This window comes from Mustela lutreola, chromosome 17 (assembly GCF_030435805.1).
Source record: "Mustela lutreola isolate mMusLut2 chromosome 17, mMusLut2.pri, whole genome shotgun sequence".
Lineage (NCBI taxonomy): Eukaryota > Metazoa > Chordata > Mammalia > Carnivora > Mustelidae > Mustela > Mustela lutreola.
Window position 1 is genome coordinate 6,564,026 of NC_081306.1, and position 16,140 is coordinate 6,580,165.

The 16,140-nt window shown below is 44.2% G+C and overlaps 1 protein-coding gene across 12 annotated transcripts in view; it reads left to right on the plus strand.

The window, feature by feature from the left end:
• The window catches only part of TNRC6A (trinucleotide repeat containing adaptor 6A), a 104,624-nt gene that overhangs the window by 65,500 nt on the left and 22,984 nt on the right, over window positions 1-16,140 (plus strand). For 9 of the 12 annotated variants that reach the window (XR_009349334.1, XM_059155170.1, XM_059155162.1 and 6 more), the window contains 10 exons: window positions 1,483-4,065; window positions 5,433-5,609; window positions 6,816-6,991; window positions 8,124-8,156; window positions 9,958-10,038; window positions 10,381-10,432; window positions 14,321-14,463; window positions 14,845-14,991; window positions 15,159-15,296; window positions 15,729-15,857. Coding sequence is in view for 11 of the 12 variants with exons in the window: in XM_059155170.1 (XP_059011153.1) it covers window positions 1,483-4,065; window positions 5,433-5,609; window positions 6,816-6,991; window positions 8,124-8,156; window positions 9,958-10,038; window positions 10,381-10,432; window positions 14,321-14,463; window positions 14,845-14,991; window positions 15,159-15,296; window positions 15,729-15,857 (3,659 nt within the window). In the remaining variant the exon portion in view is untranslated. The remainder of the gene's footprint in view (window positions 1-1,482; window positions 4,066-5,432; window positions 5,610-6,815; window positions 6,992-8,123; window positions 8,157-9,957; window positions 10,039-10,380; window positions 10,433-14,320; window positions 14,464-14,844; window positions 14,992-15,158; window positions 15,297-15,728; window positions 15,858-16,140) is intronic. The other 3 variants (XM_059155165.1, XM_059155163.1, XM_059155169.1) reach the window with 3 other exon arrangements.

Below are 16,140 nucleotides of genomic sequence, written 5' to 3' on the forward strand. Positions count from 1 at the left end.
TCCAAGGAGTCAGTGACAGAAATGCTCAGAAAACACGTGATCCGTGATCTGTGCTGAATGGTGTTGCTGGTGGTGCAGGTGCTGGCGTATTGGTTTGTTTTTACCCTGTGAGACAGACTGTTAGGTATCCTGTGTTTCTTGAGAAAAACCTTCTCACACGGGCACTGAAAGATGACAGACTTCATTTGGCAGCCTGAAACAGTGATTCCCAAACAGGGAGTGGAGATCAGAGTCTCTTATGGAACTTTAAGATTCATGTATTTGGTGAATTATATATACACTTTTGGTCTCTCTCTAGTCCTTTTTTCTGCTCTTCTTTCTAGCTCATAGTGTTTTGCTGCTTGACAGTTGTGCTTTGAGAGAAAATGTTGCTAGATGAACCTGATTTTCCATATTAGCAGTATACCGGTAGTGAGTTCTATTTGTTTTCTGGGCCTTTAATCCCTGGTGGTTGGTTCCTTAGGTCTGGGATGTGACTTGAGCATATGTGTTATTTAAAATCACTATGTGGGATTCTGAGTACTGCTCTAGTCAGGAACTACAATATAAGCAACTCCCTAAAGACAGTTTAAATGCAGACATCTTATGCAGGTTAATATCTCTGAAGAACTTTTGAACCAGATCCTTAAACCGAATGAGAGAAATGAATCTGGGGAAGTGTTAGAAGCATGAGAACTGCCTGCCCCCTACCTGCAGGAAAACTACTAGATGATAATATATAGCAGTGAGCCCAAGATTATAGGATTCTCTGACTGTCATTAATGGTGTTTAGTGTCAGGACTTGATTTTTTAATCATCATAATTCTGTGATCTTTAAAACATGGCTATGAAGGTAAATTAAGAATTTTTAGGAAGGAGAATGCAGCTAAAAAAATTTGTACTTGTGTTGCAGTATTTCATGTTGAATAAAAACACTAATGAAAAGGAAATAAAATGGAAGAGGCTTTGTAGTTTTTATAAAAACTTGTTCTAATACTCAAAACAGTTGGCATGAAAAAGCTCCTCTAAGAATGGCAAGACAGGAAGGGATTTCTGATATATTTCTAATCCATGTAGTCACATTCGACCTGTTCACTTATCCTCACGCACGGCCTTCCCAGCCCCTTCTATTCCCATGTCAGGCCGCTAGGCTTGGGTTGCTTCGTTATCCTAATACAGTACTACCACCTAGTTCTTGCTCATACCAAAATTCTTTCACTTGCTGATAAATAGCAGTTTGTTCATTCAGCAGGTATCTGTTGAGAGGGGCTCTTACGTTCCAGGTACTGCCCTAGGCTCCTAGGATAGCAGCAGTGAACAAAAGAGCAAAATACCCTGCCCGTGTGGAATTACTGATTGGAAAAGAAAAGTTGGTAGCTGGGATATAAGTAGTGCCCTTGTAACCATACGGCCAAGTTAATGTCGAGGGACCACATACATTCATAACATATTTATCATCTTTTCAAATACTGCATAAACTTTTGTACTTCTCCTTTATTCTAGATATAAACCACAATACTTCAGGATCCCATTATGAAAATTCGCAGCGGGGACCTGGGTCTTCTCCGAGTGACTCTAGCACAAATTGTAAGAATGCTGTTGTAAACGACTCCCTTGAAAAAGAAGCATGGCCCTCAGTCCCTGGCAGTGATCCAGAGTTGGCTTCAGAATGTATGGATGCTGATTCTGCCTCCAGTTCTGAATCAGAGAGAAACATCACTATCATGGCTTCAGGGAGCTCCGGCGGTGAAAAAGATGGCCTTCGGAATAGCACTGGACTTGGTTCCCAAAACAAGTTTGTGGTTGGTAGCAGCAGCAATAATGTGGGCCATGGAAGTAGTACTGGGCCATGGGGTTTTTCCCATGGAGCCATAATAAGCACATGTCAGGTCTCTGTGGATGCTCCTGAAAGCAAATCAGAAAGTAGCAACAATAGAATGAATGCTTGGGGCACTGTAAGTTCTTCATCAAATGGAGGGTTAAATCCAAGCACTTTGAATTCAGCTAGCAACCATGGTGCCTGGCCAGTATTAGACAACAACGGACTTGCCCTCAAAGGGCCTGTAGGGAGCAGTAGTTCTGGCATCAATATTCAGTGCAGTACCATAGGCCAGATGCCTAACAATCAGAGTATTAACTCTAAAGTGGGTGGTTCTTCCACCCATGGTACCTGGGGAAGCCTTCAGGAAACTTGTGAATCTGAAGTAAGTGGTACACAGCAGGTTTCATTCAGTGGTCAACCTCAGAATATTACCACTGAGATGACTGGACCAAATAACACTACTAACTTTATGACCTCTAGTTTACCAAACTCCGGTTCAGTACAGAATAATGAACTGCCTAGTAATACAGGGGCCTGGCGTGTGAGCACAATGAATCATCCTCAGATACAGGCTCCGTCGGTTATGAATGGCACTTCCCTTTCTCACCTTAGCAATGGAGAGCCGAAAAGCGGAGGCTCTTACGGTACTACGTGGGGTGCCTATGGTTCTAATTACTCTGGAGACAAATGTTCGAGCCCTAACGGCCAAGCTAATGGTGACACTGTGAATGCAACTCTAATGCAGCCTGGCATAAATGGGCCTATGGGCACTAACTTTCAAGTGAACACAAATAAAGGAGGAGGCGTGTGGGAGTCTGGGGCAGCGAATTCCCAGAGTGCGTCGTGGGGAAGTGGAAATGGCGCAAATTCTGGAGGAAGTCGACGAGGATGGGGAACTCCCGCACAAAACACTGGCACTAATATACCCAGCGTGGAGTGGAGCAAACCGCCTAGCAATCAGCATTCCAATGACAGTGCAAATGGCCACGGTAAGAAGTTTACAAACGGATGGAAATCTACTGAGGAAGAGGATCAGGGTTCTGCCACATCTCAGACAAATGAGCAGAACAGTGTGTGGGCCAAAACAGGAGGTACAGTGGAGAGTGAAGGTAGTACAGAAAGCACTGGACGCCTCGAGGAGAAAGCAACTGGGGAAAGTCAGAGTAGAGATAGGAGAAAAATTGATCAGCACACATTACTCCAAAGCATCGTAAACAGAACTGACTTGGATCCACGTGTCCTCTCCAACTCTGGTTGGGGACAGACTCCTATTAAGCAGAATACTGCCTGGGATACAGAAACATCACCTAGAGGGGAAAGAAAGACTGACAATGGGACAGAGGCCTGGGGAAGCTCTGCAACACAGACTTTTAACTCAGGGGCATGTATAGAGAAGACTAGCCCTACTAGTAATGATACCTCATCTGTATCGGGGTGGGGAGATCCCAAACCTGCTCTGAGGTGGGGAGATTCCAAAGGCTCAAGCTGCCAGGGGGGATGGGAAGATGACTCTGCTGCTACAGGAACGGCCAAGAGCCATCCGTGGGGGAACAGCAAAGAAGGGAAGTCCGCATGCAATGATTCGCAAAAGAGCAAACAGGGATGGGGTGATGGACAAAAATCAAACCAAGGGTGGTCCGTTTCTGCTGGTGAAAACTGGGGGGAAACTTCAAGGAGTAACCATTGGGGTGAGGCTAATAAGAAATCTAGCTCAGGAGGTAGTGACAGTGACAGGTCCGTTTCTGGTTGGAACGAACTTGGTAAAACTAGTTCCTTTACTTGGGGAAATAACATAAATCCAAATAATTCATCAGGATGGGATGAATCTTCTAACCCTAATCCTTCCCAGGGATGGGGAGATCCTCCAAAGTCTAATCAGTCTCTAGGTTGGGGAGATTCGTCAAAGCCAGTCAGTTCTCCAGACTGGAACAAGCAACAAGACATTGTCGGGTCTTGGGGAATCCCCCCAGCTACAGGCAAACCTCCTGGTACCGGCTGGCTGGGAGGACCTATACCAGCCCCAACAAAAGAAGAAGAGCCCACAGGCTGGGAGGAACCATCCCCCGAATCCATACGTCGCAAAATGGAGATTGACGACGGAACTTCAGCTTGGGGAGATCCGAGCAAATACAACTACAAAAATGTGAACATGTGGAATAAAAACGTCCCAAATGGCAGCAGCCGCTCAGACCAGCAAGCACAGGTACACCAGCTGCTGCCGTCTGCAAGTGCCATCTCAAACAAAGAGGCAGGCAGTGGCTCCGGTAAGTTTCCGTGTGATGGAGTCTGACCGTGTTAGAAGATAGTTCACACTATTGTAAGCCTCATTTCAACGTACTGTGGCTACATTGGATTTGTTGAACAGAGTATTTGAATATGCACACCAAGAGCTTTCCCCCTCTAATCCAGGAGAAACTTCTAGGGAAGAAAATAGTAGACCGAGCATTTAACAACAGGGATCCGAGCTCTGCCTGCGGTCCCTGTTGGTTGTGAGTCTCCCTTCTCTGCTAGGAAGGCTTCAGAAGGTGGAGTCTGGAAAGTGCTATCCAGTGGGAGGGCCCTCCACTTCCTAGTTCTTCTGAGTCAAGCCATTACTTTTTGGTTTTGTTATTTGATTACAAATAACAAAATAAATAAGCATCCAGATAGAATACTCTCTAAATACCAGGTGCTATGTTTGGCCTTGGAAGGGATTTATTGAAGTAGGCATGAAATCCACGTCTAACTGTTAGTTAGACAGCGTGTATGTTTGTGTACTTAAAACTTTTGGTAATACCTTTCTGGCCTATTCCCACATATTCCCACTCTCATAACCAGAAGCTAATTCCTATCTATAGATTATCTTGACAATGGCATTTTCATTAAGTGTCATTGGAATGCATTGTTTGTTAATGATGTTTTATTGAGTAATAGTCCCTTTTCAGAGGTAGTGATAGGAGTGTTTTCATGAGCAAACCTTTCAGCATCCAGTCCCCCACCCCCTCCAGGTATAGTTTATTGTATTAATTTAGATTTAATTCTTAGAAGAAACTGGTATGTGTCTAAGGGAAATCCTATTTTGGTTCTGTTGAACAATGTTTATGGCTTTGCTTTGCACAACCTGATACCTCAGAATTTTTAAGGAGGATTGTCCAACACCTATAAAAATAAGATGCCTAGGTATGTCAGTCAGTCTTGTAGATATTTATTTATTTATTTATTTATGCCCCAGAACAGTGATGTTGAAAGGCTGCATGCACTTACCCAGCTTGATTACCTGCTTGGATTCAGTAGGTTTGGCTCAGAATGACTTGACTTTTCCAGAAATTAAATTTATCTTCAAAGGAGGAGGCTTGCTATTATTAAGGTCATTCTAAACAATCTGGTCTATACCCAGAGGGCAATTATGAAAGAAGAGATGGGAAAAAAAATTCACACCGTGTAGTTAAATTATGATAATGGGAAATGATTTGTCATCTTTGCATAAAACAGATCCCCCCCCCCTTTTTTTTTTTGCCCATGACAGCATCATTATTTGATCTGTGAATGTGAAGGTCTTCATCTTTTGTTCCCTAAGTATTCCTTACTGCCCCTTATTCCACCGCACCACCCTACCATGTGCTGATGACTTCTTTTCCCATACTTTCTAAAGGCTGGGGTGAGCCCTGGGGGGAGCCTTCTACTCCAGCCACAACTGTGGATAATGGTACTTCAGCATGGGGTAAACCCATAGACAGTGGTCCCAGCTGGGGGGAGCCCATTGCTGCGGCATCCAGCACATCCACGTGGGGCTCCAGCTCTGTTGGTCCTCAAGCATTAAGCAAATCTGGTAAGTTCTTGATAATTCTCGGTAGCTATTTTGTCGCAGTGGTGGTCTCTCATTGTCTGTAATTAAATAATCAGATAATTTTTATATCATTGATAAATGTACCTGTGTCTCATTATACTAGATGATTCACTGTTTGCCTCTTTGAATTTATAACTTGGTTTGCTCTTTTCAGCTTTCTGAATTTCCTTATCTTTCCTTAGAACTGTGTTAATTGATAAGGATTCGCATGTATTCACTAAATCTAAGTTATATTTTATCAAATAAGATTACCTAGTCAACCAACTTTCATGTTATCCAACTTGAGAGACTGGATATATAATCATGTGAACACATATCCAAACTGTCTGGCTCAGGTTCCAGATTACTCCCTGAGTATTACAGAGAAAGTGAACAAAGTTCAGGAGTGACCTGATGCAACATTCGGATGAACGTTGTCACTGTCCTTTAAGTTGTGTGTGGGGTACTCCATAGGAATTCCAAGGCTGAGTGTAGAGTTGAGATACTTTTCTGCTTATGACTTGTAACACTCTGTGGCCGTTGTCTTTGAAAATATCTATCAAAGTGAATTCTTTGAAATTTCCTCGATCCTCTCTGCCCTGTGTGTTGCCATCCAGATTGTTAAATGAGTATGAACAAGAAGGCCACCATTGTTCCACATTAGGAGTCTTCTGTTTGTAAAAAGTGAAGGAGATGTTTCATTGCTTTCTTTTTCTTTTCTTTTTTTTTTTTAAAGTAGGCTCCGCACTCAGCGTGGAGCCAGTGTTGGGCTTGAACTCACGACCCTAAGATTAAGAACTGAGCTAAGATCAAGGGTCGGACACTTAAGTGACCAAGCCAAGCCACCCAGGCACCCCTGAAATTTTTGATTCAAAAAAACTTCTCAAAATTTTTTTTTCTTTCTTTGTTAGGCACGGCTGGCCAGTTTAGTTGGTAGACCATATGACTCTTGATCTCACGATTGTGGATTTGGGGCCCTTATTGGGTGTAGAGATTACTTTAAACAAAAAACATTGTTTAGTGGAACCTTCAACTCAGTATAAAACATGCATTCTACCATGTAGATTTGGGAAGGGAAATGAAAGTGGTTTTTTTGTTCTTTTTTTTTTTTTTTTTTTAATTCCCCAGCCCCCTTAATGAGTGCTCATCCTCCAGAAAGAATTGTTTGATTAAAGCATGTTTCTCTTTATATCAAAAATCCACAATCAGGGCCAAAATCTATGCAAGATGGCTGGTGTGGTGATGATATGCCATTGCCTGGAAACCGCCCCGCTGGCTGGGAAGAGGAAGAAGATGTAGAGATTGGAATGTGGAATAGTAATTCATCTCAAGAGCTTAACTCCTCTTTAAATTGGCCACCATATACAAAGAAAATGTCATCGAAGGTAAACATTTCAAGGGCAAAGCTCTTGAAACTTTAAATTCCACAGGTAGTGTACCCTCAGAAAATTAGTGTTCTTCCTGCCCATTTATGGCAATCAGTACAGTGTAGGCAGTCCCCAACTTGGTTATAGCCTCTTGTATGGGCAGCCACCTAGGAAACGGAAGACCGCAGGAACTTCCTTTCTCCCCACTGCTACAGCTTGGGATTTCTCTCCTCCTCCCCTTCCATCAGTGCTGCCTGGGACAACCCCTCACTCCAGGGTGGTGCCTGCAGTGGTGGGGGTGAAGAGAAGGGCAGATCTCCGAGTTGACTCTCCGTTGGCGCTGCCAGTTCGTCTCCCATTCCACCTCACCTGCAGTCCTGACCTCCCCTTTATCCAGAATAACCATCTTTTTCATCCCCCATCCGTAGCCCTCCCCCTCCCCCGGAAGGTCCTGTGACAAATATCCCTAGGAATGAGCAGAGTTTGATTTTTCTCTGATATGCGGACAGATCTTATTCCCAGACCTGCTGGTGCATCAGAGCCCTATGGCGTTCTTTACAAGTACGGCTTCCTGTACCCCAGGCCTCCTACAGTTCTGGAAATCGGACCCCAGATGTCTCTGATGCAGAGCCAGAGCTGAGAAGCACTGACGTAGAACACTGGTTCTTAACACGTGCGGTTGGATGCTGGTGTCAGCTTCTTTTGGGAACCATTTTCAGAATATGTGCCCAGGCCCCCACCCTGTTTGAGAGCCGCTCGCCCCCTTCTCCCCCACCCCTGACCTTAGAGGTCAAATATCCAGTAGTTCCACTAGCTGCCTACCAGGGTCCCTCCCTTTTAATCCTGGGATTCTCAGTCTAGGGCCTACCATTTTCATTTAAAAATATGTTTCATGTGGCTGAATTTGCCCATTGCCTCTCCATATAGCTTTTGAAGTGCTTTCCCATATTTTACATAAGCCATTTGATCCTCATGACCTTCCGAGGTAGAATACCAATGAGGAATTTGAGACCGGAAAAGGTGGTGACTTGCCCAGAGATGCTTAACTAGTAAGTGACAGAGCAAGGACTTAAGTTTAGGTCTTCCGATTCCAAACCCTGTGTTCTTCCCACTGGACCATGCTGTTTTGTGACTTTGTCTTTCCTTACAGGGTCTGAGTGGCAAAAAAAGGAGAAGGGAAAGGGTGTGTAGCCTTTTTACTCTTTCTCCTTTGTTTCTGCTAGTAAAAATCTTTTAGAAAGCAACTGCAAACACTTATTTAGCCTCTGCTGTGTGCCAGGTACTGTGCTTGGTGCTGGGGATTCAAAAACACTAGGAAATGAGCTGCACCCTCGAGGAGCTCAGAGTCTAGTGTGGGGCTGTAGGAGAGGGCCGAGGAGTGACCGCTTGAGTTTGGAAGATGCCTGTGGGTGGGGTGTGCCAGGGAAATAGTAGCCTGACTAGTAGCCTGTAGAACTTCTGGAAAGAGGTAGCAAGAGATCTGGCTCTGTAGTTAGATTAAGGGCAGATATGAGACTGCTGGATGGCTCAGTGGGTTAAGCCTCTGCCGTCAGCTCAGGTCATGATCTCAGGGTCCTGGAATCGAGCCCCACATCGGGCTCTCTGCTCAGCAGGGAGCCTGCTTCCCCCTGTCTCTCTGCCTGCCTCTCTGCCTACTTGTGATCTCACTCTGTCAAGTAAATAAATAAAAATAAAATCTTAAAAAAAAAAAAAAAAAGATTAAGGGCAGATAGTAAAGTCTTTTCCTTATCATGCCAAAGAATTTGAACTTTATTCTGTATAAAATATAGAGCCAGTGAAATTGCATAGAAGGCAACATGAGTTGGTTTTTTGTTTTTGTTTTTGTTTTAATTACTTTCTTTAAAGAAAGCTGACCAGTGATTCTATGAAAGACAATTGGCACAGAGGAGAGACCAGAGTTGGGGGATCTCAGTCAGGAAGCTTCTGCATTCATTCAGGTGAAAAGTGAGGGCCTGCATTGGGAAGCCAGAGTGGATGTGTAGTGCAAGGGACTGATTGGAGAGGCATTTCAGAATCGAAGGGACAGAAGGCCTCAGCAGCCGTTGAGGCGCGGGGGCGGGGGTAGGGGACAGAGGAATCAAGGACGACTTCAGAAACCGGGGCGAGGGTTAGGTGCTTGCTTCAGAGACCTGCGCTTGGGAGGGGGAAGAAGCTGTGTTCTGTCCCATGGTCGGAAGGAACAGGCGGTAGCAATGGGAGAGGGGAATTAAGGTGACACACCGAGAGTGGCTGGCCCCGTGATCCCTGTGGCATCTAGCCTCCTGTCAGCCAGGCTCATCATCAAGGACCATATTCCCTCAAAACATGTCTCAAAATCATTTCTGTACTGCCCATGCCCAGCCAGCCTTGGCAGCCAGCACCAGGGCTGGCGGTGGGGGGATCCCCAGCCTCAGCTGCCGCTGGGGTACTATGTTCCTCAGCAACACAAATTAAAATTTTAAAATAGCTTTTCATTTGGAAACATGGGATGCTTTTCCAGTACAGTGCTCATAGCATAATTAAATGACTGGTTACATTGGCTTCTTTGGACTAACCTATGGAACCTAACAACTACTTTGACTTTAGTGTGGTGTCAGAACTCCACAAATCCAGATTGTTGAAGTACTTAGAGCACCATCCAGTTGTAAACTGGAAACTGTGATGAGCCATTCTCATTATTCTGAGGATCTTTTTTCTTTTTGTGGGTCATCAAGGCCCTTTGCTTCCGTCTTTTCCTTCTGACTACTTGCCTTTAGAGATTTCTCTGTACATTACAGCTCTACCAGAGGACTGCAGCAAAGGAAGTTGAAAATCAAATAAGTTGATTTGTAATTGTTAACAACTCTGCTAAGAGTTTGTTGGAGGAGAATTTAATTGGCTAAAAATGAGAGTTGGGAATTGTCTTGAAGTTTTTATTAATCCATCACTGTGCTCAGATCAATAGAGGTGGCCATGGTAGCTTTCTACTCTTTTGTTTTCCAAAGGGAACCATGAAAGGTGGAAACAAACAAGAAGAAGCTTGGATAAATCCATTCGTTAAACAGTTTTCAAATATCAGTTTTTCGGTAAGTGTATTTTCCTAGCAGCCCCCTCCCCTTTTAATGGTGGTCTGTAAATTTACTCTAAGTACGGTTTTTTGGTTTTCTTAACAAGTTACTACTGTCTTTCAGTTGTATGCATGTGCTGGAGGTTAGAGTAGAATTGGCCTTGAAGCCGCCTTTATTTTTATAATTTTAGCTAAAAATATTGATCACATCTTATTTTGAAAATTTTTTCTTATTACGCAGTGAAAAGACTTTCAGTCCTTGATTTTTGACAAATAGTGAAGTAAAGTATAAAATTTCATCTTTAATTTATTTTCATTGATAAATTAAGACCTGCTAACACACTGTGTTTTCTCACTTCAGAGAGACTCACCAGAAGAAAATGTACAGAGCAATAAGATGGATCTTTCCGGAGGTAGGAAAAAGTTAAATCCATTGGGGTTCGTATTTATCGTGGAGGGACAAATGTTTCTGTGATGTCATGGTTCTAAGTAAGCACTGACCTGGACCAAGAGAGTGGAGATCTGAGTTCTTGTCGCAGCATTCCTGTGCTCTTAGCACACTAGAGTGCGGTGGTGTATGAGTGGACTGCCTTCAAAGTACAAGCCACTGTGCAGGTCTAAGGTCATCATGATTGTAGTCTGTGATGATCTCAGATCTAGTCTGATCAAAAAGGTGTTATCCAGGTTGTGTGATAGACTCTTAGTAATTTATCAAACCGTAGGTGCAAAGGCCCAGATCATATGACAGAGACAAGTTGAACCAGGCTGGAGAAATGGAAGTAGTTCCATGCAATAGAAGAAGAAATATAAATTAATCGTGGTGGTGGGAGTGTGGTCGATGAGAGAAGCTTCGACTAGGGGAGGGTGTTAGAATATGAGGACGGTGCTAAATCATGAGGAGGTGGGGGCTTTGAACTTCATTCTGGAGGTATGGAATTAAGAAATTTTAAGTAGGACAATGACATGATTGGGATTTATGTTTTTAAAAAAATGTGGCTACAGGTTGAAAAGATCCTAGGACAGAAGAGATTGGTGGCAGAAGACTGAGAAAAAGATACTAAAAGTATCAAAAGTGGTTCGAGATTTGTTGCAGTAGCCAGTGATGATTTCAAAGCTCTAAATAAGATAGTAGGTGGGAAGGCTCTTTATTCAGTGAAGATGAAGGAATTAGGATCAACAAAGTTGAGAACCAATCTGAACCAATTCATTGTGGGGGTTGGGGGAGTGGGTGTGGTGAAAGCTGATTTCCAGCTTGCTTTCTTGCTTACTTTCAAGATTTTATTTATTTGAGAGAGAGAGAAAGAAACAGAAGGAGCAGGGGGAGGGAGAGATTTCCAGCTTCCTTGACTGGACCCTTTAGTAGGTGGTAGTGTTACTCTGTCAGTCCGATTCTAGACAGGAGAGAGAATTACACAGCGATTTGAGCAGGAAGGTTTATTAATATAAATATGAAGAATTACTCTCATAGTAAAGTTTCGACTAGTAAGAAGTAAAGGGACCACAAAAGAAGATAGAGTAGCAGAGGTAAGGAGAGATCACTAACTTTAGGACAGAGAGAATGTGCATCTGAGCCAGGGCTGAGATCCAGACCCTGGGACCTGGCCCTCTGCTCACCACATGGCAGAGATGTCACTGTGGTGCCACACTAGAACCACAGGATATCTGTCTTCTGGGGAGGTGTCTCACTTGAGCTCTGCTACAGAACTGCCACAGTGGATGCTGGTGGGAGCAGTAAGCCTGGCGGGGGCATGTGTCTGGGGCAGCTGCCTGTGCTGCAGTAGAGAGCATTGGGGCCTGGGAGGCACCATCGGTCTTCTGGTGGTGTCTCCTGCGGCCTCTGCCGACAGAGCTGCAGTGTCAGCTGGCAAAGGGAAAAACAGGTAAAGGGTCTAGATCCCTTTATTTCTGGGGAGCAGTGAGAGCTGAGAGGCAGTGGGTTGATGATTGGTACAGTTCACCCCACCCTGTGTCCACCCATCTTCTGTACGCATCCTTGTGCACACACTTCCGTTCCAGTGTAGTGGCAAAGCGACTGTCTCTCTTCTTAGCGAGGCACAGCTTTCTTTCCTACAGGTGAGGAAGTCTGCCCTTCCCTTCAGGTTGAGATAGACATAGTCCCAAGAGTTGTTGCATTTATTATTGGCTGCTCAAAGTCAATCACAATTGAGACTGAAGGACTCCGTTGTAAAGTTAACTTTCAGTGTCTTGTGAATAAAATATAAATGGGAAAGAGAAGAAGTGGTCAGCCTATACGAGCACACTCGTGTAACGAGCCATAGAAAGCATGCAGAGCGAGTCCTACCCACGTTTCTGTCATGGTCCAAGTGGTGGTTGGTGTGCATGGCTTCTTTCTTGCGGCACCCATTCCTGCTGCCTCAGCACCCTGTGTTCTGTTGGTCCAGTGACCCAAACCTCTGTTCCCAGAGGGTCTGAGCCCTTATTTATGTGCCTTTTCTTGATTGCTGTAGTTTTTAGTTAACCTTTACTAGTGGGCCTGGAAATACTGAAGAGCGCCCCCGCCCCCCCGAAAACCCCTGGATTCGAATCCTTGTGGCCTTCATTTTATATTAGAAAACCCATTTCCCCTTGGTGATCAGAATCAATCATGCCAGCCAATACACAAGCTCTTTTTTGCCTGTGGTTCAGTGGCACAGGAAGGCAAAATGTCCAGGTGTAGTGTTCATCTTATAATTCAGCTGCCTGACGTGTGTCCTGGTAGAACCATTTTGTCTCTTGAGATCTCCAAACCTGCAGAGTTGCCAGACCAGGAAGCAAGAATTCTCTGAGTGGTTTATGAGGTATAATAGTGAGAGAAGCCACTCTCATTCTCACCTTTTGATTTCTAGACCTCTATATTCTCGCAATGAGGAAGACACTGTGTCCTGTGAGGCAGAAGCCTATTCCCCTTCTCTCTCTTTTTAAGATTTGTTTATTTGAGAGAGAGAACACGAGCAGGAAGGATAGAGGGAGAGAAAAACTCAAGCAGACTCCAAGATAAGCACATAACCTGGCATGGGGCTCGATCTCACAAACCTGAGATCGTGACCTGAACTAAACTCAAAGGTCAGACGCCTAACCAACTGTACCACCCAGGTGCCTGTCCTTTGAGGATGCTGTCCCCTGACTTGCTTTGTAATCAGTTCTGCCCATCAGTTTGGCTAGCTACTTTTGGGTGATGATGTGTGCAGTCAGACCAGTTGATCCTGTGGACACGATCCCTTCACTATCCTCCTTTTGCTGGGGAGTGAGTTGCTTGATTAGGCGCAGTGCTGTGAGAATTAAGCCTTCTGCAAGACCACGGGTGGCAGAAGCATTACAGCCGGGAAAAGCAAATTCATACCCAGAATATGGGTGTGTTTCTGTGAGGCCAGTGCTCTGCCTTCTCCTTGGCTCACCGAATGGCAGAGAAGTTGCTGTGCTGCTGTGCTGGTGGGACTGCCCTCTAGGGTGCTGAGCAAAGCTGTTCATAGAGAGGTGTCTCAAGGTTTTGAGGTATGTGGAAATGCTGGGAGACGCTGGCCAGGGGTTGTGGCTGAGCACCCTGCACTGCAGGAATGGGGCAGTGGAGAAGCAGCCAGGTGAACATTGAACTTCCTCCCTCAGTGGCTCTCCAGCGCCCTCTACTGACAAAGCCTGGCAAAAGAAAAATGTAAAGAGCCCAGATGTGCTTTTCACTCAGCAGTCAAAAAGGGTGACTTTGGAGCTGAGAGCCATTAAAGCAATCAATAAGTGGCCATTATTAGAGATAGGAAATCTGTAGGAATAACAGGTTCGGTTGACAAGAAATTGAGTTTAAAATTTCAGAGAAGTCAAAATGAGGAGAGTAATGGACAGGAAAACAGAGAGGGGAAAATGGGTACCAGTCTGTCTTCAGTTTCTTTGTCTGCTAAATGGAGGTGACAATAGTAGTGTTACCAGCATTAAATTCGAACACGCATTTTAAACAGTGCCTGGCACATAGTAGGCATCTATCCAGTGGTGCTTTGTCTTGGCTGTTTTTGTTATTTGTATCTGGGAACTATGTTTTTATTACTAAATTAAGCAGATTAAAGATGACCGAAGAAGTCTTAACCATCTTAGTACTGGTCTGTTTTCAAGTTAATTGATTCAGTAAAATAACAGTATCTGCTAAACCCAACTTTACTTCTGGGCATGCCAAATTTATTGAATGCATTTTTTACATGTTCTTGTCAAGGCAGAAGTCATGTCAGGGAGTGAATATTTTGCTTTCTGCTATAAATTTATCTGAAACCCATGAGATTGTTTTCCCACATAGTAACATAGTTTCCTGTATTTCTTAGGAATGTTACAGGACAAACGAATGGAGATAGATAAACATAGCCTAAATATTGGTGATTACAATCGAACGGTCGGGAAAGGCCCTGGTTCTCGGCCTCAGATTTCCAAAGAGTCTTCCATGGAGCGCAGCCCTTACTTTGATAAGGTAAGTTGTTCGTTTTGTTTTGTTTTGTTTTACCCCTGTGGCTGATAAACCAGTACACTTAATAGCATAATTTTCTCATCAGTGGTTTAGGGCATTTAATATAAAGTACTGTAATCTGGTGCTATTACTGGATTCTTAGTTCATTCTCCTCTTTATGTTTCAGTTTAGCATAGGGATTGCATTTGTATTTTCTTCTTAATCCCGTAAAATATGTCTGGTTCTTTTCATGTACTCTAGAATTAACACTAATCTCTTCTGTTTTCTACCCGTTTCCTGTTGGTGCTGCAATGTCACGTGACTTCTCTTCTGTTCCTGCAATGATTTCTCCCTTCTGCTTGTTTGCTTGGCTGGTGTTGCACATCTTTCTGTCTGTCCACTCAGGATGGCATTGTAGCAGATGAATCCCAAAACATGCAGTTTATGTCCAGTCAAAGCATGAAGCTTCCCCCTTCAAATAGTGCACTACCTAACCAGGCCCTTGGCTCCATAGCAGGGCTGGGTATGCAAAACTTGAATTCTGTTAGACAGGTAAGTCCACGTGTATATTTTAGGCTCTCTGTTGAATGATTTATATAAGTAATGAGATCTCTCTCACATGTAGTTACTGTGTTTAAATCAATAATACAGTGTAGTGTTGGGATGTCTGCCCCTGAAGAATCCCACTGGTATTCTTTCACTGTTGCTTCCTTTTGTAGAATGGCAATCCCAGTATGTTCGGTGTTGGAAACACAGCAGCACAACCCCGGGGCATGCAGCAGCCTCCAGCACAACCTCTTAGTTCATCTCAGCCTAATCTCCGTGCTCAAGTGCCTCCTCCATTACTCTCCCCTCAGGTAGTCACTCGGGCCCTCCTCTCTTCTCTTGACCTGCAGAAACTTCATATTTGAATGAGGCGGCTAATGGCTCGTCCTTGTGTCTTTGAGGTGCAGCTAATTCAGCACCAGCTGTCCTTACAGAAGGATGTGGGCAGGGTAAAGAAAATGAGTCCAAGTTAAATGAAACCTAAAGTTTACCATTCCCTTCCGTAAAACACCTTAAGGAGAGCAGGACAATAGCAAAGTCAATGGGTTGGTTTAAGATCATCTTTTAGTTAACCCAGGGAAGTATATATGAACAGTAAAGCAAAAGAAGACAGAACATTACCAGCCCTCCAAGTAAATAGTCCACAGATTTAATTATTCTATTGACAGTTCAGAATACACCGTACATTTAGTTAGTTTTGACCTATTTGATCAACATTATTAACTTGCCGTTGTGATCCTAAGGTTCCAGTTTCATTGCTGAAGTATGCACCAAACAACGGTGGCCTGAATCCGCTCTTTGGCCCTCAACAGGTAGCCATGCTGAACCAGCTATCCCAACTAAACCAGCTTTCTCAGATCTCCCAATTACAGGTAAGTAGAGGAACAGCCTTAGTCCTGTACGTTTATTGGGTGTCAGCCATGTATAGGAAGTGTTGCAGCAAACAGAGTCGGCGCTATGGCCCTCAGGGAGCTTATGGTCTGTGGGTGAGGACAGACCATGACCTCGAAGGACAGATGCTCTGTGAGGACCCCCAGCCAGGTCTGAAGGGGAGGCAGGGGTAGGGTGACTGGGGAAAATGTCCCTGATGAAGTACAAGTTTATATTGAACAAGAGATCGGATTCTACGGTGGCTTGAGGCCAGGAGTCCCAGGG